Source organism: Podarcis cretensis (assembly GCF_951804945.1).
Source record: "Podarcis cretensis genome assembly, chromosome: 10".
Lineage (NCBI taxonomy): Eukaryota > Metazoa > Chordata > Lepidosauria > Squamata > Lacertidae > Podarcis > Podarcis cretensis.
In genome coordinates, this window is record NC_137179.1 from 4,335,065 (window position 1) to 4,359,280 (window position 24,216).

At 48.7% G+C, this 24,216-nt stretch overlaps 1 protein-coding gene across 3 annotated transcripts in view; it reads left to right on the plus strand.

Annotated features, from left to right (window-relative positions):
- KCP (kielin cysteine rich BMP regulator) overlaps positions 1 to 24,216 on the plus strand; it is a 190,074-nt gene that overhangs the window by 73,305 nt on the left and 92,553 nt on the right. For all 3 annotated transcript variants that reach the window (XR_013842776.1, XR_013842777.1, XM_079992103.1), the window contains exons 32-44: positions 790 to 963; positions 4,887 to 5,066; positions 5,221 to 5,491; positions 5,797 to 5,879; positions 8,036 to 8,206; positions 10,288 to 10,381; positions 12,287 to 12,460; positions 13,654 to 13,736; positions 17,128 to 17,248; positions 17,457 to 17,539; positions 19,810 to 19,909; positions 21,347 to 21,435; positions 21,529 to 21,631. Coding sequence is in view for 1 of the 3 variants with exons in the window: in XM_079992103.1 (XP_079848229.1) it covers positions 790 to 963; positions 4,887 to 5,066; positions 5,221 to 5,491; positions 5,797 to 5,879; positions 8,036 to 8,206; positions 10,288 to 10,381; positions 12,287 to 12,460; positions 13,654 to 13,736; positions 17,128 to 17,248; positions 17,457 to 17,539; positions 19,810 to 19,909; positions 21,347 to 21,435; positions 21,529 to 21,631 (1,726 nt within the window). In the remaining 2 variants the exon portion in view is untranslated. The remainder of the gene's footprint in view (positions 1 to 789; positions 964 to 4,886; positions 5,067 to 5,220; positions 5,492 to 5,796; positions 5,880 to 8,035; positions 8,207 to 10,287; positions 10,382 to 12,286; positions 12,461 to 13,653; positions 13,737 to 17,127; positions 17,249 to 17,456; positions 17,540 to 19,809; positions 19,910 to 21,346; positions 21,436 to 21,528; positions 21,632 to 24,216) is intronic.

Sequence of the window (24,216 nt, forward strand, 5' to 3'; positions counted from 1 at the left end):
ATTCTCAGGGAGGCTCATCTGAACAAATGTGGTTTTGGCAGACGCCAAAAAGAGTTCCGTTGATGGCGCTTTCCTGGTGTCAAGTGGCAGGGAGTTCCAAAGTTCTGCCACACTAAAGGATTGCCACATAGCTGTTGACTTTTCCCTTTTCTCGCGCGGAATCCTATGCGGAAATTTCCCTTAAAAAATGGGAAAAGTTGACAGCTATGGGATTGATTTCTTACAAACACAGCACGGGGATAATGTAACAGTGCCAGTTCCGCCGACCGAAGCAGTGGAACGGGCGTTTTGGGGGGAAAGTGATCTCTTCATGCAGGGCAAACTATAGAAATAAACGTCAGGATAAAATAAAACTGGGAACTCAGCTAAATTAGTCAAAAAGCAGCATTTTGAATGCAGTATAAACATGCAACACCAGGTGGCGCTGGAGAGCAGGAAAAAAATCAAGTGATTTTCCATAGCGTTTTTTCTTCTTTTTTAGTAAAATGCGCTATAAACATGCAACACCAGGTGGTGCTGCAGAGCAAGAAAAAAAATCTAAGTGATTTTCCATAGCGTTCTTTTTCTTTTAACAATTTAATTTCTGACTTATTTATAGGGTTGTTGTTTTTTGCCCCCCTGTATGTAGATCTGCCCTGGGATGGGGAAGCAGGTGTGAGGGCTCCCTATGCACCCATCTCCATGGGGGTCTCCGTGCTTAGCAAAGGGGCTGGACCCTCGGACGCCACCAGGTTTTCCAGGTACCCCACACCTTATACTCACACTTGGCCCTCTCTCCCCGCTGCCCAGAGAGGTGACGTCTCCTGCGGACCCACGCTCTGCTCCACAACCCGATGCCCACATCCGTCGCGCGACCCTTGCGGCTGCCCCACCTGCGATTCCTGCAGCTTCCACGGGCGAGACTGTCTTGACGGCGAGAGTTTCCCTGACCCCCGGGACCCCTGCAACCAGTGCCAGTGTTCGGTAAGTAGGGTCGCCAGAGGAGAGAGACAGGAGAAAATTCTCCTGGGGGAGTTTGGTACGGAGGCTCAAACCAGATTCCCCATTTGTTAGGCCTTCTAATTGGAAACGCATGGCAGGATATAGCCCAAAAAGGTCAGAGAGAGGGGTCCCATTAGCACACTTTAAACCACTGAGCCTAGGACTTGCCGATCAGAAGGTCGGCGGTTCGAATCCCCGCGACGGGGTGAGCTCCCGTTGCTCAGTCCCTGCTCCTGCCAAGCTAGCAGTTCTAAAGCACATCAAAGTGCAATTGGATAAATAGGTACCGCTGTGGTGGGAAGGTAAACGGCGTTTTCGTGCGCTGCTCTGGTTCGCCAGAAGTGGCTTAGTCATGCTGGCCACATGACCCAGAAGCTGTACGCCGGCTCCCTCGACCAATAAAGCGAGATGAGCGCTGCAACCCTAGAGTCGGCCACGACTGGACCTAACGGTCAGGAGTACCTTTACCTTTAAATTATTATAATAAGTTTTATTTATTTATGCCCCGCCCATCTGGCTGGGTTTCTCCAGCCACTCTGGGCGGCTCCCAACAGAATATTAAAAACACAATAAAACATCAAACATTAAAAAAATTCCCGAAACAAGGCTGCCTTCAGATGTCTTCTAAAAGTCAGATAGTTGTTTATTTCCTTGACATCTGGTGGGAGGGCGTTCCACAGGGCAGGCGCCACCACTGAGAAGGCCCTCTGCCTGGTTCCCTGTAACTTGGCTTCTTGCAGTGAGGGAACCGCCAGAAGGCTCTTGGAGCTGGACCTCAGGGCTGGACGATGGGGGTGGAGACTCTCCTTCGGGTATACTGGACCGAGGCCGTTTCGGGCATTCAAGGTCAGCACCAACACTTTGAATTGTGCTTGGAAATGTACAGGGAGCCAATGTAGGTCTTTCAAGACTGGGGTTATGTGGTCCCAGCAGCTGCTCCCAGTCCCCAGTCCAGCTGCCGCATTCCGGATTAATTGCAGTTTCCGGGTCACGTTCAAAGGTAGCCCCACATAGAGCGCATTGCAGTAGTCCAACCAGGAGATAACCTTATCCTCCACAAACTCATCTAATCCTCTTTCAAAACTACCCAGGTTGGTGGCCTTTGCTGCCTCCTGTGGCTGTGAGTTCCATAGTTTAATGATACATTGCATGAAGAAGGACCTCCATTGTGTGAAGAAGGTAGCCCCACGTAGAGCACATTGCAGTAGTCCAAGCGGGAGATAACCAGAGCATGCACCACTCTGGCGACACAGTCCGCGGGCAGGTAGGGTCTCATCCTGCGTACCAGATGGACCTGGTAGACAGCTGCCCTGGATGCAGAAGAGACATCATCTTGACCGCTTCATCTTTCCCACAACCATCTCCTGCCATCGCCCCAGCATCTCTCATCCAACCACAGTCCTTGGAACAATTTACTGAACCCATGTTTTTTTTACTGCATTTCCCGAGCACTCCTTGCACCTTAACAGAGGATGTTTTCCAGACTAGCAGTCAGCATTAGGCTTCCTCGAAACGGGTTCTTGCTAGTTTTGTGGTCAGACATGAAGCTGCCGTCCCTGATGACGGATTTTGCAGGATTTCTACCTCAAGGAATTTGCGATGGATGGGAGCTGAGTGGTTTGCCCTCCCCAATTTGGGAAAGACTTGCTTAATTCATGTGAAAAGGATCTAGGAGTCTTGGTTGACCACAAACTTGACATGAGCCAACAGTGTGACGCGGCAGCTAAAAAAGCCAATGCAATTCTGGGCTGCATCAATAGGAGTATAGCATCTAGATCAAGGGAAGTAATAGTGCCACTGTATTCTGCTCTGCTCAGACCTCACCTGGAGTACTGTGTCCAGTTCTGGGCACCACAGTTCAAGAAGGACACGGACAAACTGGAACATGTCCAGAGGAGGGCAACCAAAATGGTCAAAGGTCTGGAAACGATGCCTTATGAGGAACGGCTAAGGGAGCTGGGCATGTTTAGCCTGGAGAAGAGGAGGTTAAGGGGTGATATGATAGCCATGTTCAAATATATAAAAGGATGTCACATAGAGGAGGGAGGAAGGTTGTTTTCTGCTGCTCCAGAGAAGCGGACACGGAGCAATGGTTCCAAACTACAAGAAAGAAGATTCCACCTAAACATTAGGAAGAACTTCCTGACAGTAAGAGCTGTTCGACAGTGGAATTTGCTGCCAAGGAGTGTGGTGGAGTCTCCTTCTTTGGAGGTCTTTAAGCAGAGGCTTGACAACCATATGTCAGGAGTGCTCTGATGGTGTTTCCTGCTTGGCAGGGGGTTGGACTCGATGGCCCTTGGGGTCTCTTCCAATTCTATGATTCTATGATTCTATGTTTCTATGAATTCTTCACACACTTGGACACCATCATATTGATGCTATTATTAGTACTGCAGCTATATTATTGTTATGGGTGGGTATAAATAAATTATTATTATTATTATTATTATTATTATTATTATTACTACTACTACTACTATTATTATTATTATTATAGTGCCCCCCTTTCTTTTTTTATATATATTTTTTATTAATTTCAACATACCAATAATCATTATACATTCCACAGAACTTCACTTCTTATACAATCTTTTTGGACTTCCATCAGCACCTCTGATGATCCACCATTTTTATCATTTCTTAAATTCCTATTGCCTTTAATCATCTTAACTCACAATCCACCTCTTTAAACATTTTTGCAATAATTCATCACAGTTACTTTTCAAATAGTCCGTAAATTTACACCAGTCTTCTGAGAATCTCTGGTCCCGCAGGTTTCGAATTCTTCCAGTTAGTTTATCCAATTCTGCATAGTCCATCAATTTCACCCTCCATTCTTCTTTTGTCGGTAATTCTTCTTGCTTCCATTTTTGTGCCAATAATATTCTTGCTGCCGTCATTGCATATAAAAACAACTTACAATCCTTTCTGTTTATATCATCTCTTACAATGCCAAGTAAAAATGCTCCTGGTTTCTTAATAAATGTATATTTCAACATTTTTTTCATCTCATTATATATAATCTCCCAGAAGTTTTTCACCTTTTTACATTCCCACCACATATGATAAAATGTTCCCTCTTTTTCTTTGCATTTCCAACATTTATTACTAACTTTATACACTTTAGCTAATTTAACGGGTGTTGTAGTGCCCCCCTTTCACCCTAAAATCCCAGGGCGGGTTCCTACAATTCAAAATACAACAATTTGCAGCAAATACAGTCGCAAAGCGTAGCATCTAATAACGATGACATCTGATGAAAGAAGAATGGAGGATGAAATCAATGGACTACGCAGAATTAGATAAACTAACAGGAAGGATTCGAAACCTGTGGGATTAGAGATTTTCAGAAGACTGGAGTAAATTTACGAACTATTTAAAAAGTAATCGTGATGGACAGATTACGCTAGTAGGTTTGCAAAAAGTTTGGTAAGGTGAATTATTTGAAATATTGCAAAAAAGACAATGAGGAGAATTATTAGTTAAAGGTAATATGAAATTAAGAAATGCATAAGTGATAGGAATGGAAAATCATCAGAGGTGTTGACGGAAGTCCAAAAAATATTGTATAAGATGGGAAGTTCTGTTGTATGAATGTTAATTAATATGTTAAAAACTAATGAAAATGTATTAAAAATAATAATAACAACGATTACATCTAATGAAAAAGAAACAGGAGTTCATACAATTGCTTATACGCTGAATGTTCTCTCCCATGCACGTACGGCCAACTGGTACCTCCTCCCTGACTTTGGAGCCAAGAGGCAGCGTGGCCTAGTGGGATGGATTTTATAGGGCGCAAATGATGATTGTCACCAATTCCTGGGGGCAGCCCATCTCTATGAACATATCTGCAAATGCCCAGGATGTAAACCACAGGGCCCTTGTCCCTTCCCTGCCCACAGGCTGGCACTGTGACCTGCTTGCCCGCTCCGTGCCCAGCTGTCCCCTGCCAGAACCCCGTCGTGCCGCCCGGGCAGTGCTGTCCGAAGTGCACGGGCGCCTGCCGTTTCCAGGGGCGCCTCTACAAGAGCGGAGAGGCCTTCAGCTCGCCGCAGAACGCCTGCCACACGTGCTCTTGCCAGGTGAGTGAGGGCAGAGGGGTTGGCACCTACAGGGGCAGGTGGGCTCCCCTGGCCTCGCTCAGCACCCCCAATCATGGCAAGCCTGAACCAAGGAGCCTTCTGCATGCCAAACATGTGTCCTAGCCCCTGAACTGCCTCCCTCCTTCCTCCGCAGGCTGAAGTCGTGACCTGCCAACCCAAGCCCTGCCCGCAGCAGTGCACCCACCCTCTGCCCCCCGACGCTCCAGCCTGCTGCCCCACCTGCGACGGCTGCCTCCATGAGGGCCAGAAACTTGCCAACCAGCAAGTCTTCACCCCAGCCTCGGACCCTTGCCGGCACTGCAGCTGCCTCCGTGGAAACGTGCTATGCAGCCCGGTCCTTTGCCCCCAGGTGCCGTGCGCCAGTCCTGTCCGCAAGCCTGGGCAGTGCTGCCCACAATGCCCAGGTAAGCTGCAAAAACCAGTCCCCCGGAATCTGCTTTTATTTATTGCATCAATGTGCTACCTTCCTCTCCAAGGAGTTCCAGGCGGCGTTCTTGGTTTTCCCCGATGCCACATTTAATGCCCGCAACAACCCTGTGAGGTAGGACAGGCGGAAAGATGCAGCGGTTGACTCAAGCGGCCGGGCCGGGTGGGGATTCGAACCCGCCTCTCCCAGGTCGAAGCATGTCGCCTCGCTGGCTCTCAGTTTTGAGGCTGGGGCGGACGAGGGGCTGTTGGCGGACCCCTAACCCCCCTGTCTCCCCGACAGTGTGCCAGCACGGAGGCCGCGAATATCCGGAAGGCTCCCAGTGGCTCTCGCCATCGGACCCGTGTCAGCAGTGCTCCTGCGTGGTGAGATCCTCTGCCCTCCGGTCCCTGCTCCTCACAGAGGGCCATATTCCCTTCCCAGCAACTTTTCGGGGGCCGCAGGCCAATTGGAGGCGGGGCCAGAGGCGAAAATGGGAGGGGCAAGCAAGGGCCTTTGGTGCGGCACTTTATTGCTTCGTCAAACTTAAACGCCGCTTGATTATAAGAGAAAGGAAACCTCAAAGTGGTCTGCGAAAAAGGATATGTCAGATTATTATTATTAAGTTGAATTTATATACAGTCATGCATCAGGTTACAGATGCTTCAGGTTGTGATACAGTGGTGCCCCGCAAGACGAACACCTCGCAAGACGGAAGACCCGCTAGACGAAAGGGTTTTCCGTTTTGGAGGCGCTTCGCAAAACGAATTTCCCTATGGGCTTGCTTCGCAAGACGAAAATGTCTTGCGAGTTCCCGCGGGTTTTTTCCCCTTTTCCTAAGCCGCTAAGCCACTTATCAGCTGATCCGATGATAAGCCGCTTAACAGCTGATCCGCTAAAAGCCGCTAAACCGCTAATAGCGCTAATCCGCTAAGCTGTCAATGGGCTTGCTTCGCAAGATGAAAAAACTGCTAGACGAAGAGCCTCACGGAACGGATTAATTTCGTCTTGCGAGGCACCACTGTATTTCGGGTTACGGACCAGCCAAAACATGAGTACCAGAACGGGTTACTTCCTGGTTTCGGGAGTCGCGCATGCACGGAAGCACCGAATCGCACTATGCGCAGAAGCGCCGAATCGCAAGCCGCGCATGCGCAGCCGTGCCATACGGGTTGTGAATGTGCATTCCGCACGGATCACGTTCGCAACCTGAGTGTCCACTGTACTGCCCTGTACCTGGGGGTTCACAGAATAAAATCTAGATATAAAACCACAAAATGCATAATAAAAATTAAAATAACAACCCAATAGTCCTCCCCCATTTTTTTTTTAAGGGCATAGGATGTCAATCAGATCCACCAAAGGCCTGGTTAGAAAGGAACATTTTTGCCTGATGCCATAAGGTGTACAATGAAGGCACCAGGCGAACTACCCTGGGGAGAGCAGGAATTAACGAGGAATTAATGTAAGGAGATTTAAGGCTTCCGAAGTTAATGAGAGACTTAAAAAACTCACCTTGGCTGCCTAAACATCTGGTCAGGCTCATCTGAACAAAAATGTTTATCACAGGTGTTGTAAACAAAAATTGCCCTTTTCCCTGATGGGGTATCCAAGAGCCCATATAGAGTCCTTACGTAGGTTCCCTGTTGGTAGGAGAGAATAACAGAGGCCAACCAGAGAATATTGAGAAGCAAAGCAGCCAGTAAGTTTGATCTTTATTGATCTGTTGCAACCGGGTGCTCCCCTCACTCGCAGAAAAGAGGAGGAACCCCGAAAAATGGCATGCAAGGCCTTATAAAGACCTTTGAAATTGCCACCCTGTAGATCAAGACCACCCACAGAAACATCATACATACATCACAGAAGGGGCGTAACCCAAGACCACCCCTCAGATACATCATACCTACATCACAGAAAAGGCGGTCTACAACAGAAATTTGAGTGCATTGTTTATCTCCTGTCTGGCAGGTTACCTGTTAATGGTCACTTGACTGGATACCCTGGGGAGCCTGGCCAGTCTTTTGTAATGATAAATACTTAGTTCCTGAGCCAGATCACAGGCTCACACCCTATTCATACACAGACATACCCTTAAGACAGGATTTGTGAAGGAAAAGACAATGGGCAGGCTTTTCCACTTTGACCTTGCAGAGAAAATATTTGCTCACTTTAGGAATCAAAATGGCTTCAGGTCTGTCTTCCTGTGCTGATCTATGTACGTGCGGTTATGAACATGACCATATATCTAAGACCTCAAAATTCCTATCACACAGGCACCAAAAGGGTACCGCGAAGACGCCTGCCTGATTTCAATAGGCGGGCACGAAACAGCAAAACGGATGCCGCGCTAAACATAGCTGTCAACTTTCCCCCCTTTTTAAGGGAAATTCCCTTATTCCGAATAGGATTCCTTGCAAGAAAAGGGAAAAGTTAACAGCTATGGCGCTAAAAGATTTGGGGGTTGCGTGGCATATGCAGTGGCACAGCTTTTGCGGATTGCAGCGGGCAGCTGTGGGCTCAGGCGACCTCCTTCTCCTCACAGGGTGGCGAAACCACATGCGAGTCTCTTCCCTGCGAAGTCCCCCTCTGCTCCCACCCGGCTCCGGGACCCGGGCAGTGCTGCCCTCTCTGCCATGACTGCCTCTTCGAAGGGGAGCGCCATGCCAACGGAGAGGTCTTTAAGCCGGAGTCTTGTCTCCAGTGCAGCTGCCAGGTGAGACACAGGAAACCCTTGTTTAGAGTTAAGAGTTTGGGTGTAATCTTCGATACCTCCCTCTCCATGGAGGCGCAGGTTGCAGCTACAACAAAGGCGGCATTTTTTCATCTCCGCCAAGCTAAGCAGTTGGCTCCTTACCTCTCTCGCCCTGACCTAGCCACTGTGATCCACGCGACGGTCACCTCCAGACTGGATTATTGTAACTCGCTCTACGTGGGGCTGCCCTTGAGACTGACCCAGAAACTCCAGCGGGTGCAGAATGCCGCAGCGAGACTCCTTACGGGGTCCTCGCTTAGAGATCACATTCATCCGGTGCTATACCAGCTGCACTGGCTCCCGGTGGAGTACAGGATCAGGTTTAAGGTGCTGGTTTTAACCTTCAAAGCCCTATACGGCCTAGGGCCCTCGTACCTACGGGACCGCCTCTCCTGGTATGCCCCACAGAGGAACTTACGATCTTCAAATAAAAACACCTTGAGGGTCCCAGGCCTCAGAGAGGTTAGGCTGGCCTCAACTAGAGCCAGGGCTTTTTCGGCTGCGGCTCCAACCTGGTGGAACGCTCTGTCACAAGAGACAAGGGCCCTGCAGGACTTGACATCTTTCCGCAGGGCCTGCAAGACAGAGCTGTTCCACCTGGCATTTGGTCAGGGCGCAGCCTGACCCCCTCCTCTGGCAATCTTTACAAAGCTTTAGTTTATGGTTGCCATCAATTTTGATTTTAATTCATTTTTATAATGTTTTATAATGTCACACTGTTTTAATGTTGTTAGCCGCCCTGAGCCCGGCTTCGGCTGGGGAGGGCGGGATATAAATAAAATTTATTATTATTATTATTATTGTTCATTGATAGGACCCCAAGAAGGGCCAGATTTAGGTTTAATGAGGCCCTAAGCTCATTAAACATAAAGCTATCCGGTCTCTAGAGGGACATGGGTGGCGCTGTGGGGTAAACCACAGAGCCTAGGGCTTGCCGATCAGAAGGTCGGCAGTTCGAATCCTCGCGACGGGGTGAGCTCCCGTTGCTCGGTCCCTGCTCCTGCCAACCTAGCAGTTCGAAAGCACGTCAAAGTGCAAGTAGATAAATAGGTACCGCTCTGGTGGAAAGGTAAACGGCGTTTCCGTGCACTGCTCTGGTTCGCCAGAAGTGGCTTCGTCATGCTGGCCACATGACCCGGAAGCTGTACACCGGCTCCCTCGGCCAATAAAGCGAGATGAGCGCTGCAACCCCAGAGTCGGCCACGACTGGACCTAATGGTCAGGGGTCCCTTTACCTTTACCTTTAAGCTACTGAAGGTCATGGGGCCCTTGATATGTCCAGCTGTCCTTTGCCAACAACAAATGGTCACTGTTTTTTGTGTTGAATATACGCTATATATACCAGTTACAGGTAGGTAGCCATGTTGGTCTGCTGTAGTCGAAACAAAATTTCAGAAAATTCCTTCCAGTAGCACGCAAGAAGTGTGCGAGTCCATGAAAGCTCATACCAATAACAAACTTACTTAGTCTCTAAGGTGCTACTGAAAGGAATTTTTAAATTTTGTTTCGTATATGCTATATCAGGGGTCAGCAACCTTTTTGAGCCGGGGGCCGGTCGACCGTCCCTCAGACCATTTGGGGGGCCAGACTATATTTGGAGGGGGGATGAACGAATTTCTATGCCCTACAAATAACCCAGAGATGCATTTGAAATAAAAGGACACATTCTACTCATGTAAAAACACACTGATTCCTGGACTGTCCGCAGACCGTATTTAGAAGGTGATTGGGCCGGATCCGGCCCATGGGCCTTAGGTTGCCTGCCCCTGTGCTATAAGGTAATTTATGGACCTGATAGGTATCTCAAGCCATTTGCACATCACAAAAATATGTGTTTTATCAAAGTAATTGTTGAACTGAAATACAATTAAGAAGAAGTATATCAATAGTGAAATAATTACTAAGCTCTAACTTCAAATGTGCACACAGCCTGGGTGGGGCAATTCAGAGCGACCCGCCGATGGGGTGGGCATCAAGGGGTGTGGGGGTGCCAGGGGCATGGGGGGGGGGGAGAAGATCTGACCCTCTTGCCTCTTTTGCAGGAGGGGAACGTCCGCTGCGAGATGATCCAGTGCCCCCTGACCACCTGCTCCCACCCCGTGACGGAGCCTGGTGTCTGCTGCCCCCGCTGCAAAGGTGATATTGGAAGATGACTGTCCTATCTCCTCTCTGTCTCCTGTTTCCCAGGGTAAACATACCCGGCTCCTTCAACCGTTCCTCATCAGGCTTGATTTCTGTCAGGGAACTGCCATCAGGGCCAGAGGGAGAGAGCAGGCTCCAGAGGGATTCCAGAGAGCGTCCCAGGATTGGGAGAGGCAGCCCATCTTCTGGGGAAGAGAATCAGCATAGCACCAGTGGAGAAGGGGGGCAGATGGGGGAAGCGGCGAGGCGGTCCCATGGCTCCTCACCGGAGACCAGCGGGGAGAGTAGGGGTCCTCCGCTGCCTACGCCCTCCTTGCGGAGAAGGCTTCCGCGCAGGGAGAGTAGGCGGAGACTAGGCGTCAAAGAGCTTCTTTGTTGGAAGAAGTTCAAGAAACGCCCACTGATGGATTCTGCCAGCGATTGAGACAGCCACGGGCGAGTGGCTGTCCGGACAGAAAGGGTTCACTCAGGCAACCCAGCCAGGTGTGGCGCCGGTTTACGCACGAGCAACCCCTAGAACCATTACAATTTCCTTGATCATCTTGGTTGCCCTCCTCTGCACACCTTAAACTGGGGTGCCCATAACTGGACTCAATTTCCCAGGAAGGATCTGACCAAGATGGAATAGAATGAGACTAGAACTTCCCTTGATCTGGACACTAGACTTCTGTTGACGCAGCCTAGAATCACATTAGCCTTTTTTGCTGCTGCATCACGTGGTTGCCATTTGATAACTGACAGTTTCTCCAATTGGGTGGTATGTAGCATTCCCAAAACAAGGAAAGATTGGATTCTGATTAATAGAATACACATGAGGCTTGACCAGCAAGACTCTGGGAGGAGTGCGTATAATAATTCTCTCCACCCCTTGGCCCAGGTCGTTTTATTCACAAAAGAACTTTTTACACAGTGTTCGTAAGAACCAATCAGATTTCCTCTGAGCATTTCAAAAACCCCACATGGGACAAAGACAGATCAGAAGAAATTCTTTTAACTACAAAGAAAGTATTTCCTACTTGAGCATGCATATGTAGTTCAGAGTAAATAAAATGGGAATAAAAGGAGGAATGCATTCAGCAAAACCCCAGAGGTTGTAAACAGGAGAGGAAGGATGCTAGTATTTACCATCTCCTTGTGAACTATCTTCCTGGCCCTTAAAGGTAAAGGGACCCCTGACCATTAGATCCAGGCGTGACCGACTCTGGGGTTGCGGCGCTCATCTCGCTTTACTGGCCGAGGGAGCCGGCGTACAGCTTCTGGGTCATGTGGCCAGCAGGACTAAGCTGCTTCTGGCGAACCAGAGCAGCGCACAGAAACCCCATTTACCTTCCCACCGGAGTGGTACCTATTTATCTACTTGCACTTTGACGTGCTTTCAAACTGCTAGGCTGGCAGGAGCAGGGACTGAGCAACGGGAGCTCACCCCGTCGCAGGGATTCGAACCGCCGACCTTCTGATCGGCAAGTCCTAGGCTCAGTGGTTTAACCCACAGCGCCACCCGCATCCCCTCCTGGCCCTTAAGATCTATCTAAAGATTAAACTACAAAGCTACCTTCTATCTTTATGACCCAGGATGCCTGGTGTAGCAACTGGCCTGTGTTCAGAATGCTTATACATGCCTGTCAGGCAGAGAGAAAGAAAATGGGCAGTAGAGAAAATGGGCAGAGATGGAGAGGCTTGTGGGATTTGATCAGAAATTATTGTCAATGAATCAAGCCCAGTCAAGGCAATGCGTTCATTGCAGACGCAATGGCTCGCTCCATATTTCATAATTCCTCATAGCAATCCCACCTGACCACTACACCGCCACGACTCAAGATATTTGGGGCCTAAGTGGCGGCTGAGAAGGGGTGTGGGTGCAGCCATGAACCTGACGCCCCACATTGCCCCTTCCCGCAGGCTGCGTGTATGAGGGCCGGGAGCGAGAGGACGGGACCAGCTGGTTCTCCTCTTCGGTGCCCTGCATGGTGTGCATGTGCGCGGAGGGCGTGGCCAGCTGCGCCGAGGTTGCCTGCATCAGCTCCTGCATCAACCAGATCGAGGTGCCCGGGGAGTGCTGTCCGCTCTGCGCAGGTATGGCATGGCGGCCTTGGCAAGGAGGGGCACATTAGGGGGCAGGAGATGGATTGCCAGGGGCTCTCCAGGGGACGGAGCGGTACCCCCATGGGGAAAGGTGTCGGCGTAGGGGAGGCTTTTTAGCGGGGAGATAATGCGAGGGCGAAGCAGCATGACAGAAGCTTGTAAAATTATTCATGGAAATCCCTGAAACGAGAAGTAGAAATATTACCTTGTGGAAATAAACTAAATAATAAAAATCGAAAAGTTTAAGGGAAATATAGAAATTGAACAAATTGAACAAAGCCTTAATTAACGGGATGCCGGCTACAAACCTCGTTTCACTGAACTATTCAGTTTCCTCAGTTAAAGACTTAACATCAGCAGTAACATCTAGAACATGGGAGCGTTTCAGCCCTGTTCTTGAGTTTGTTTAAAATCTAAAACAGCTTATCTTGTATTCCTTTCTTTGAATTTGTGCCATTTAGGTCTTTTAAACCTTTTTGTAAAAGCAGCACTAGAATTTTCACAGCTGAGTCCTCAACTCTTTATTACTGTGCTTTGCTTCCTTTAAGCTGGGCTGTGTCTAAAACTTGCCATTTAGGTTTTCAAACCCTTTTTTGTAAATTCAGTATTAGAAACTGTACCTTTGAGTCCTCAATCCTTTATTACTGCGCTTTGCCTTACCTCGGTCGAGCTAGGATTATAATACTTTAGAATTTTTTGGGAGTTCTACCCCTTTTTTTTGAATTTTGGTCATTTAAGGTTTATGATTTTTCTATTTCCTTTGAGGAAACTGAATAGTTCAGTGAAACAAGGTTTGTAGCCGGCATCCCATTAATTAAGGCTTTGTTCAATTTTTAGGTTTTTTTAATTTTTCCCCTTAAACTTTTGATTTTTATTATTTTGTTTCTTTCCACCAGATTTTCTTTCATTTTGTGACTGTTTTTTCCCTACTTGTAAAATTATTCACGGCATGGAGACAGTGGAAAGATCTTTCGCCCTTCTCCCCTGATGCCAGAACTTGTGAAGATGAATTTCCCAAAATGGGTAAAAATGTCTGGGGAAGTGTAGAATTTTTGGCAATTTTTCGCTTTTTTTTTTGAGATTTTAGCCAAAAAAACAAACAAACCCAACTCAACTTTTGTGCCCAGATTTTCACTTTTTGAAATATGGCAAGCCTCAAATAACCCTGGCCTCCCCTTTCCCAGATTGCACTTACGAGGGCCAGGCATATGGGCCGGGCGAGAGTTTCCAGCCGGGACAAGACCCCTGCGAAATCTGCACCTGTGAGGTGAGCAGCCTGGTTCTTGGAGGATTGCGGGTTGGGCTAGATGACCTCTGGAGGCCCCTTCCAATTCAACGGTCATAGAATTTTATTACTTCCGTACCAGGGAGGCAGGAGAGGTGAGACCATGCCCCCCCTGGCATTGTGACTGGGTGGTGCTGATTTTGAAAAATAAATACATTTATGAGAAAACAGACAAGTAATACAAGTAAACAAACATACAATCAAACAATCAAGTAACAGAAAAATCAAACAAACCACCACATTATAAGATACAAGAAGATTAATATAACTATCCTCATATATACGCCTCATACTGAACACAATTATAAAACTTATAGAGAAGAAATTTAAAACTGACTTCCACTTAATCTCACTGTACTTTATCTATCCATTACTTTATACCGCACTATATATTTCTTATATAGTTCTTAGAACTTATATACTGCCCTATACTTGGGGGTCTCTGCAGAGACAGGGCAGCGCAAGGGGACATCTAGGTCCAGCCCTCTGAAAAGCAGGAATCAGGACTTAAACATCTCGGACAGATAGCCATCACACCTCTATTTAAAAGCCTCCAGCAGTGGCGTAGCGTGGGGGGTGCAGGGGGGGCCGGCCGCACCGGGCGCAACATCTGGGGGGGCGCGCTCGCCGCCTCCGGAGTCGCCGAAGAGCCTCGGGCACAGGCTGTAGCACCAGGGCCGCGGCCAAGAAGACGAAGCTGAAGAGCCCGCTGAGCACCACCGCCAGGGCCCGGCGGCAGCCACAGCACCTCGCCACCATCCCGCCGCCAGACTTGCTCGCACAGGCACGGCCGCCCGCCGCCGATGCTGCTGCCTCTGGCAGTGGACACGTGGAGAGAAACAGCGGCAGCCGAGCGGGAGACTCTCCCTTTCTCACTGCAACGCTCCGGGGAGGGGGCGAGGGAGAGAGTCAGGTGGAAACGCGCGCGCGCCCCCCAAGCGGCATCTTCGCGGGGGTTGGGGGGCGAAGCCGCCGGGTATTTGCGTCCAAATTGGGGCGACCCCAAAAAGCCCACCCTGCCAGCAGCAAGCTTCAAGGTCAAAAGCTCCCTTCGAGGAAGCTGCAATCCTCTTTCCAATTAAGTGGATTTCCCCAGTCTCTTGTGGAGGGAGGTGGATTTTCCCGGTCTCTTGTCCCTTAGAGGGCGCCTCTCATCATCCCGCCATTCTGAGAGCAGGGAGGGCGCCTCTCAGGAGACTTTCCCCCGCCTTTGCTTTCCCGCTCCGGAAAGCGCGCGCGGCCCCGGCTGGATCTGCAACTCTTCTGGTGAGCGAGGTTTAAACCAGAGGCAGGTGCTCCTTCTTGGACGGATGCCTGGAAGAAAAAGACCCCACGGTCATAGAATCATAGAATCATAGAGTTGGAAGAGACCACAAGGGCCATCGAGTCCAAGCCCCTGCCAAGCAGGAAACACCATCAGAGCACTCCTGACATATGGTTGTCAAGCCTCTGCTTAAAGACCTCCAAAGAAGGAGACTCCACCACACTCCTTGGCAGCAAATTCCACTGTCAAACAGCTCTTACTGTCAGGAAGTTCTTCCTAATGTTTAGGTGGAATCTTCTTTCTTGTAGTTTGGAACCATTGCTCCGTGTCCGCTTCTCTGGAGCAGCAGAAAACAACCTTTCTCCCTCCTCTATGTGACATCCTTTTATATATTTGAACATGGCTATCATATCACCCCTTAACCTCCTCTTCTCCAGGCTAAACATGCCCAGCTCCCTTAGCCGTTCCTCATAAGGCATCGTTTCCAGGCCTTTGACCATTCTGGTTGCCCTCCTCTGGACATGTTCCAGTTTGTCAGTGTCCTTCTTGAACTGTGGTGCCCAGAACTGGACACAGTACTCCAGGTGAGGTCTGAGCAGAGCAGAATACAGTGGCACTATTACTTCCCTTGATCTAGATGCTATACTCCTATTGATGCGGCCCAGAATTGCATTGGCTTTTTTAGCTGCCGCGTCACACTGTTGGCTCATGGCAAGTTTGTGGTCAACCAAGACTCCTAGATCCTTTTCACATGTACTGCTCTCAAGCCAGGTGTCACCTGGTCTCTTCCTTTCCTTCCCCTGCAGAGACCAGCCACGTCCCTCAGCCGAGCCCGCCTTGCTTTTCAAAAGAGCCGGTCTACTACAGTTCGTGGCTGCATGGGAGAGCGCTGCTTTCCTTGCAAAAGGCCCCCAGGTTGAGTCGCCGGCACCTCCAGCTATGAGAGGATGGGAGCAGTGGCGTAGCATGGGGGGTGCAGGGGGGGTCGGCCGCATCGGGCGCAACATCTGGGGTTTAGGGTTAGGGGGCGCAAATCCATGGGTTAGGGGGCGCAAATTACTTGCCTTGCCCCGGGTGCTGACAACCCACGCTACGCCACTGGCCTCCAGTGAATAATAGAATCATGGAACTGTCAAGTTAGAAGGGACCCTGAATGCCATCTAGTCTAGTGCAACTAAACCATATATGACCAGTGGTTGCCCTTGCGGGGTGATGAAACTGTTCCTTTGCTGGAAGAAAAGCAACTTTGTGAGCAGTGAGCCCTTCCTCTTTTGACTTTCCCGTATAAGTTTCAGTTTCCATTTCCCGGAACAAATTTGCATTTCTCAAGCGCCCTCTGCAGTCCTTGCACAGAAGCTGCTACGTCCCAGCTATGTCAGCAAATATGATGTGAAGATGTGAAGCTTTGTGTATTCAGTAATTATTTCGAATGAATGTATGTAGATGAAAATATTCATTTCCTTTCTCTTATAATCAAGCGGCGTTTGATACTTTATGTTTGACGAAGCAATCAAATGCCACGCCAAAGGCCTCTTGTTGCCCCTCACACTTTCCTTCCACAGCATTTGATATTTTCATTTACATTCATTTATTTGAAATAAGATGGGTTTATGAAGCAATTCTATATCCTCCCGCCACGCTGATGAAGAATTCTACAAAACAGTAGTCAATATCCGGAATACTGTTCAGTGTTGGACATCACATTTGCTGAATACACAAAGCTTCACAGCTTGTCTTTCATCCTACAATTATTATTATTATTATTACTACTACTACTACTTATACCCCGCCCACCTGGCCGGGTTTCCCCAGCCACTCTGGGCAGCTCCCAACAGAATATTAAAAACACAATCAAACATCAAACATTAAAAACTTCCCTAAACAGGGCTACCTTCAGATAATACACGCAATGATAAGTTAAAAGCAGGCTCCGGTTATAACCGCTTCGGAAGGATGTCGTATTCACCTCCTGGTGGAACAGAAAAGTTTTCAGCAGGTGCTCAGATCTGCTGAATCTCTAGTGGCAGGGAGTTCCGCAGGGCTGAAGGCCGACGACACTTAAAGGCGCAGAAGAGGCCTTGGCTGATTTTCTTCTGCTTCCTTCCCCAGCTGATGTCCGACGGGGAACAACATCTGCAGTGCTACCGCAAGCAGTGCCCCAGCCTCCTGGATTGCCCCCGGGAACAGATCCAGGCGCCGGGCGCCGGGCACTGCTGTCCAACCTGCGCACGTGAGTCTCACCCCTAATCTGCACCCCCATTCCCCTCCAAAGTCCCTCTCTGAATCTGTTCCCCTTGCGCTTCCAGGGGTACAGACAAGGAAGATAAAACAGTTTGCAATTTGTCTTGTGCAAACTCGGCTCTCCCGATGCTTTGAGACTACAATTCCCATCATTATTATTCCCATATCATTATTAAACATTTCTGCTTTTTTTGCAGAAGCTCTTAGCAACTGCACTTCCAGCCTGGTGGGCAATGAAGTCCAAGCCACTGACGAGCCCTGCTATACCTGCCAGTGCAAGGTGAGCCCCGCCAGGTGACCCGCGCCAGGCAAAAAAGGGCATTTTGTGGCGCTACAGGGCGCAGGAATCTCACGACTTGTTCCTGCCTCCTTCCACTGGGACGAAAGGAGAGAGAAAGCAAAGCCCTTTTGTAAGGGATACGCATGGAGCCCCCACCTTCCTTTCTGGGCAAACTTTGGGGGTGGGCAGAATCCTGGAAACTCTAGTTTGCCTCCCGGAACTACAGTTCCCAACGCCCTTAACAAACGGGCGTTCTCAGGATACTTTGGGAAGGGAATGCGGGCTTTAAACGTATAGCACAGAATCGACCTGAGCCTCTTTTTTAAAATAAATATTTTTTATTGATTTTCCGATAAAAACAGCCCATCAACATATCCATATCATAATCCAATTAAAAACAATAAGCTAAAATATTTGTTATTATTATTTATTTCATTTTACTACATATAAACATTTCAAAATGGGGGGGAATAAAAAAAATAAGCTAAAATAATAATAAAAAGGCCAAATTACATTCCAAATTGTTAATTATTAATTTTCCAAGGCTCCCCATAGTCTGGACCTCTGAAGAATTTCTCCGATATGTTCGTCCCTGCCTCTTCTCATTGTTTTCATGTTTTCCACATTCTGATCTTAACGCTTTAAGCAACCCGAGCCTCTTGCCTCAATGAAACTGAAGGTCAGGACAGACATTCCCGCAATGCAGAGTTAGACTGCGGAACTCCCTCCCACAGTATGCAGCACCTAGAAGGCTTTGAAAGAGGATTGGACGGATTCAGGGAGTAGAAGAGGGCAAGTGACTAGCCAAAATGGCCATGCTCTGGCTGCTGAATCTCGGTTGCTGGAAAGCATTGCTCTTGTGTTTGAATCCTGCTTGTGAGTTTCCCATAATGGGCTGAAATATACTCGGAGTTGAGTCTGAATTTCATGCTCTTTATTCAGCTCATAATAGTGAGGAGGAATGGAAGTTCCCCCGAAATGTCTGCTTTATATACATTATTTACACAATGGGCCCCACGAGATTGGCTAATTCCGGGATTCACCTTAGGCCAATCAGGTTGCGGATTCACTTCCACCTGGAGCTGGATTGGGTGGCTCCTGAGGACCAATCAGACTGCTGCATTCTGGATCCTATTGTTCTGGGACCAATCAGGCTGCTGCATTTTGGATCTTATTGTTCTAGGACCAATCAGACTGCTGCATTCTGGATCCTATTGTTCTAGGACCAATCAGACTGCTGCAATCTGAATCCTATTGTTCTAGGACCAATCAGACTGCTGCAATCTGAATCCTATTGTTCTAGGACCAATCAGACTGCTGCAATCTGAATCCTATTGTTCTAGGACCAATCAGACTGCTGCAATCTGAATCCTATTGTTCTAGGACCAATCAGACGGCTGCATTTTGGATCCTATTCAACTCAGTACATAACAGGGGCATTGGCAAGAGGGCTCTTTTTACTCTCTTATGTTACGTTGTTGTAAACAAAAATTGCCCTTTCCCCTTATGGGGTACCCAAGAGCCCATATAGAGTCCTTACATAGGTTCCCTATTGGTAGGAGAGAATAACAGAGGCCAAGCAGAGAATATTGAGAAGCAAAGCAGCTAGTAAGCTGGATCTTTATTGATCTGTTGCAACAGGGTGCTCCCCTCACCTGCAGGTGAGGAGGAGGAACCCAGAAAAATGGCACACAAGGCCTTATAAAGACTTTTGAAATTGCCACCCTGTAGATCAAGACCACCCCCAGAAACATCATACATGCATCACAGAAAAGGCGTAACCTAAAACCACCCCTCAGATACATCACACCTACATCACAGAAAAGGAGGTCTAAAACAGAAATTTGAATGTTGTTTTTTCCCTGTTGTTGTTTATCTCTTGTCTGGCAGGTCACTTGATTAGATTTCCTGGGGAGCCTGGCTAGTCTTTTGTAGAGATAAATACTTAGTTCCTGGGCCAGGTCACAGGCTCACACCCTATTCAAACACAGACATACCCTTAAGACAGGATTTGTGAAGGAAAAGACAATGGGGAGGCTTTTCCACTTTGACCTTGCAGAGAAAACATTTGCTCAGTTTAGGAGTCAAAATGGTTCCAGGTCGGTCTTCCTGTGCTGATCTATGTATGTGCTTGGTTGGTACACTTATGAACATTTAACAGATATCTAAGACCTCAAAATTCCTATCACAACGTCTTCTGAGATCTCCACAACACACACACACACCCCACCTCTGATCTCCCAGCTCAGCTCTTGTCTGTTTCCATGCAGGACCTGACCTGGGTTTGCGTACACCAAGTCTGCCCGGCACTGAGCTGCCCCACGGCAGAGCGTTTCACTCCGCACGGAGCCTGTTGCCCCATCTGCGATGGTGAGGTGTCTCCCTCCCTCCCCAATCTCTTATCCCCCCCCCACCTATCCAAAGCTTTCTTCTGGAGGCCACGGACCCGCCACACCCTAGCGAGGGCTGACCTGAGCCTGGAGGTGGGTGGGGTGGATTAAGGTTGGGTGGCATCTCTCTGGCAAAACCCCACAAATGCCAGTGGCAGGGAGTTCCCCTGATTTTCATCTCCCCCGGTCCAGCAAGCACAGATTTCTGCCTCATACAGTGGCTTGACCAGACCTGCCGGATAACCCTGATGCACACACATAGTCATATCCTCTTCCCTTCCTTTCCCATCCCTTCCCTCCCTCCCTCCTTTCCTTCCTTCCCTTGTTCCTTCCTTCCTTTCCTTTTTTCTTTCTTCCCTCCCTCCCTCCCTTGTTCCTTCCTTTCCTTCCAGTGGCATAGCGTGGGGGTGCAGGGGGGGCCGGCCGCACCGGGCGCAACATCTGGGGGTTAGGGTTAAAGGTAAAGGTAAAGGTACCCCTGCCCGTACGGGCCAGTCTTGACAGACTCTGGGGTTGTGCGCCCATCTCACTTAAGAGGCCAGGGGCCAGCGCTGTCCGGAGACACTTCCGGGTCACGTGGCCAGCGTGACATCGCTGCTCTGGCGAGCCAGAGCCGCACACGGAAACGCCGTTTACCTTCCCGCTGGTAAGCGGTCCCTATTTATCTACTTGCACCCGGAGGTGCTTTCGAACTGCTAGGTTGGCAGGCGCTGGGACCGAGCAGCGGGAGCGCACCCCGCCGCAGGGATTCGAACCGCCGACCTTTCGATCGGCAAGCCCTAGGCGCTGAGGCTTTAACCCACAGCGCCACCTGCGTCCCTTCGGGGGTTAGGGTTAGGGGGTGCAAATCCACGGGTTAGGGGGCGCAAATTACTTGCTTTGCTGACAACCCATGCTACGCCACTGTTTCCTTCTTCCTTCTTCCCTCTTCCCTCCCTCCCTCCCTTCCTTTCCTCCTCCCTCCCTCCTTTCCTTCCTTCCCTTGTTCCTTCCTCCCTCCTTCCTTCCTTCCCTCTCCCCTCCCTCCCTCCCTTTCCTCCTCCCTCCCTCCCTCCCTCCCTCCCTCATTCCTTCCTTCCTTCCCTCGTTCCTTCCTCCCTCCCTCGTTCCTTCCTTTCTTTCTTCCCTCTTCTCTCCCTCCCTCCATCCCTTTCCTCCTTCCTTCCCTCCCTCCTTTCCTTCCTCCCTCCCTCCCTCGTTCCTTCCTTCCTTCCTTCCTTCCCTCGTTCCTTCCTCCCTCCCTCCCTCGTTCCTTCCTTTCTTTCTTCCCTCTTCCCTCCCTCCCTCCATCCCTTTCCTCCTTCCTTCCTTCCTCCCTCCCTCCCTCCCTCCTTTTCCAAGCTCCCCCCAGCTCCCCCTGACTTGAGCCCAGTGGTGTCCCGCTTATTCCTCCCTAACGCTCCCCCCCTTTTTCCAGAGTGTGTGATTGAGGTTGAGGGGCGACGTGTGTCTGACGGGGAGACCTGGAAAGACAGTGCGGACAACTGTGTCTCCTGTTCGTGCAACGTGAGTCCTGGCGGGAGGGTGGGGGGGGATCTGCCAAGGCCCCCTGGCAACCGTGAACATCCTTAATAGCCGCAGTCTTTCCTTGATGCGCAGCTGGGCCACGTGGAGTGCCACATCCAGGAATGCCTGCCCCTCGTGTGCCAAGATGGACTGGCGAAGTTGCAAGTGCCCGGGGAGTGCTGCGCCAAGTGCCAAGGTAGGACCTGGGCGGCTCAGCTGTTCAAAGCATGTCAGTTTGATAAAATCTGTGAAGTGAGAAGTGAGGTCTTCTCTTTTTTTCTTTTTAAGAATATTTATTAAGATTTTACAAAGTCACAAACACAAAAATACACAGAAAAACAAAAAAAGAAAAAACTCTCAGACAAAAATACAAAACACAGAAAACAAGAAAAATAAACAAAAAAGAAGTTAAAACAAATCCACTTTTTTATAGCTTTAAACTCATTAGCTTGTTTCTTTGACCTCCTCACACCTCCCCTTTTTGTAGTCCCATTAATATAATCAAATCAGCAAATCCTTACCCTCTTTCATTTATCTTGACTCTATATCTTAACATGTTAAAACTCTATGTTTTCACCCATCATCAATTCATTTTTGCATACTCTTTTTAACTTTGTTGCTAATGCCCCTTATTTTCAATCCAACATCATTTTAACATTCATTAATTTTACAGTGTTTCTGCAGGTAGTCTTTGAATTTCTTCCAATCTTCTTCCACCAACTCTTCTCCCAGGTCTCGGATTCTGCCAGTCATTTCCGCTAATTCCATATAGTCCACCACCTTCATCCGCCACTCTTCCAGGGTGGGTAGATCTTGTGTCTTCCAATACTTCGCGATGAGTATTCTTGCTGCTGTTGTTGCATACATAAAGAAAGTTCTATCCTTCTTTGACACCAATTGGCCGACCATGCCCAGGAGAAAGGCCTCTGGTTTCTTCAGGAAGGTATACTTAAATACCTTTTTCATTTCATTATAAATCATCTCCCAGAAAGCCTTAATCTTTGGGCACGTCCACCAAAGGTGAAAGAATGTACCTTCATTCTCTTTACATTTCCAACATTTGTTCTCGGGCAAATGATATATTTTTGCAAGCTTGAGAAGTGAGGTCTTCTCTTAGGGATTGTAGGCGCAGAAATCCCAAACCCCCCAAAATTGGTAGAGTTGTGGTTGTTTGAAGGTTCTAGCAGGGGAGCGCAGCTATCATATACCTTTGACTGAAGAACGGTACACTCCTATCTGGGATGGTCGTCCTCTTCCACCGAGCACGCAGCTTTGGGAGGGACGCACATGGAGCGGTGAGGGAGGAAGGGGACACCCGCCTAGCCAGCCCGATCAGCCGATTCAACCCTGGCGATCAATGGGGTGGCAGATGTTGCAGCCAGATTGCCTTCACAATACCATCTCTCCAGCTCACACGAGGTAATTAAGGGGCTGATATGGGAGTAAATCAGCCCCCCAAAATTCTTCCCAATGGGAAGGGAAGATGCAGCCTCGTCCGCAGTTGCCCATAAATCACCCCCGAGTTTGAAAGAAGGAGGGGGTGAGGGCACTGGACGGAAAGCCCTTGAGCGAGCTCAGATCTCCCGGACGCCATTTCTGAGAGCGACTCTAGTTGTGTAGCAGGAACCCCCCACCCCAATCATTCAGTTTGTACAAACTTCACACACTCACACTCACACACTACATACGCTACGCTTCTGTTATAAATTCATAGAAAATCAACCATGCATCGGTTTTGCACTGTTCCACTTTTATTTTACTCCATGAAGGAAGGACTACAAAATGGGGAAGGTTTGATACAGGGCAGCCATAATCCCTTCACCATCCCAGCACATCCACAGGAGCCCTGCCCAGTTGCTATGCCAACCCTGATGGTCCTAGACAGAAGACAATCAAGATCACAAAGAACTTGCATATGGGAGCGGATTCAGCACGGAGTGAAACAAAGGACAATGATCAGATCTTCCCTCTGGGGGCAGGAAACTGCCAACTCCCCTTTGTCTCCTGGAAGTGACTCATGGGGAGGGGGAGAGAAGGGAACCAGCCAGGTGACAGGACACTCAGGTTACCTCCACAACTCCTCCCTCAACCCCTCCTTTCTGTAATGTATGCATGATGTTTCTGGGGGTGGGCTTGACCTAGAGGAGGGGAATTTCAAAAAATTTTATAAGGCCTTGCACACCATTTTTCTGTGTCTTTCCTCTCACCTGCAAGTGAGGGGAGCACCCTGTTGCAACAGTCAATAAAGGCCAAGCCTACAGGCTGCTGATTTGCTCCAATTTACTCTGGTTGGTGTCTTTACTTTTTGTCCAAGGGAGCCCTCGGATTTTTCCGGTAACAGTTGCATTACTTAAGATAAATTATTGGATATAAAAGTTATTGCACGTACTTCGAGTGAAGAAAAGGTTATGTTAGCTGCTAATTAAGCCTGCCATTGAGAAGTTAAGAGTGATGGAATGGACTGGACAGAAGATACATCAAAGAATAACATCTATGCCTGTATGTTGAAACGGAACGGAAAGGGGGGGGGGCTTTTTCTTTTTTTTATTACGATATTACCTAACAACCCCCCCCCCCCAGAAGAACCGTCATACGACTTATAGCAAGTGAGATTGGAAAATAAACTGTGTGGAATTAAAAATATCAACTAAAGCTTTTGTTTTGTGAAAGATTTGGAAAGAAAATAAAAGGCTCTCTTGTGACGCAGTTTTTAATTGGCATCCGCCATTATGAGACAGACTACATGTGATGGCCTGGGATTCCGATTCAGAGGCTGAACCA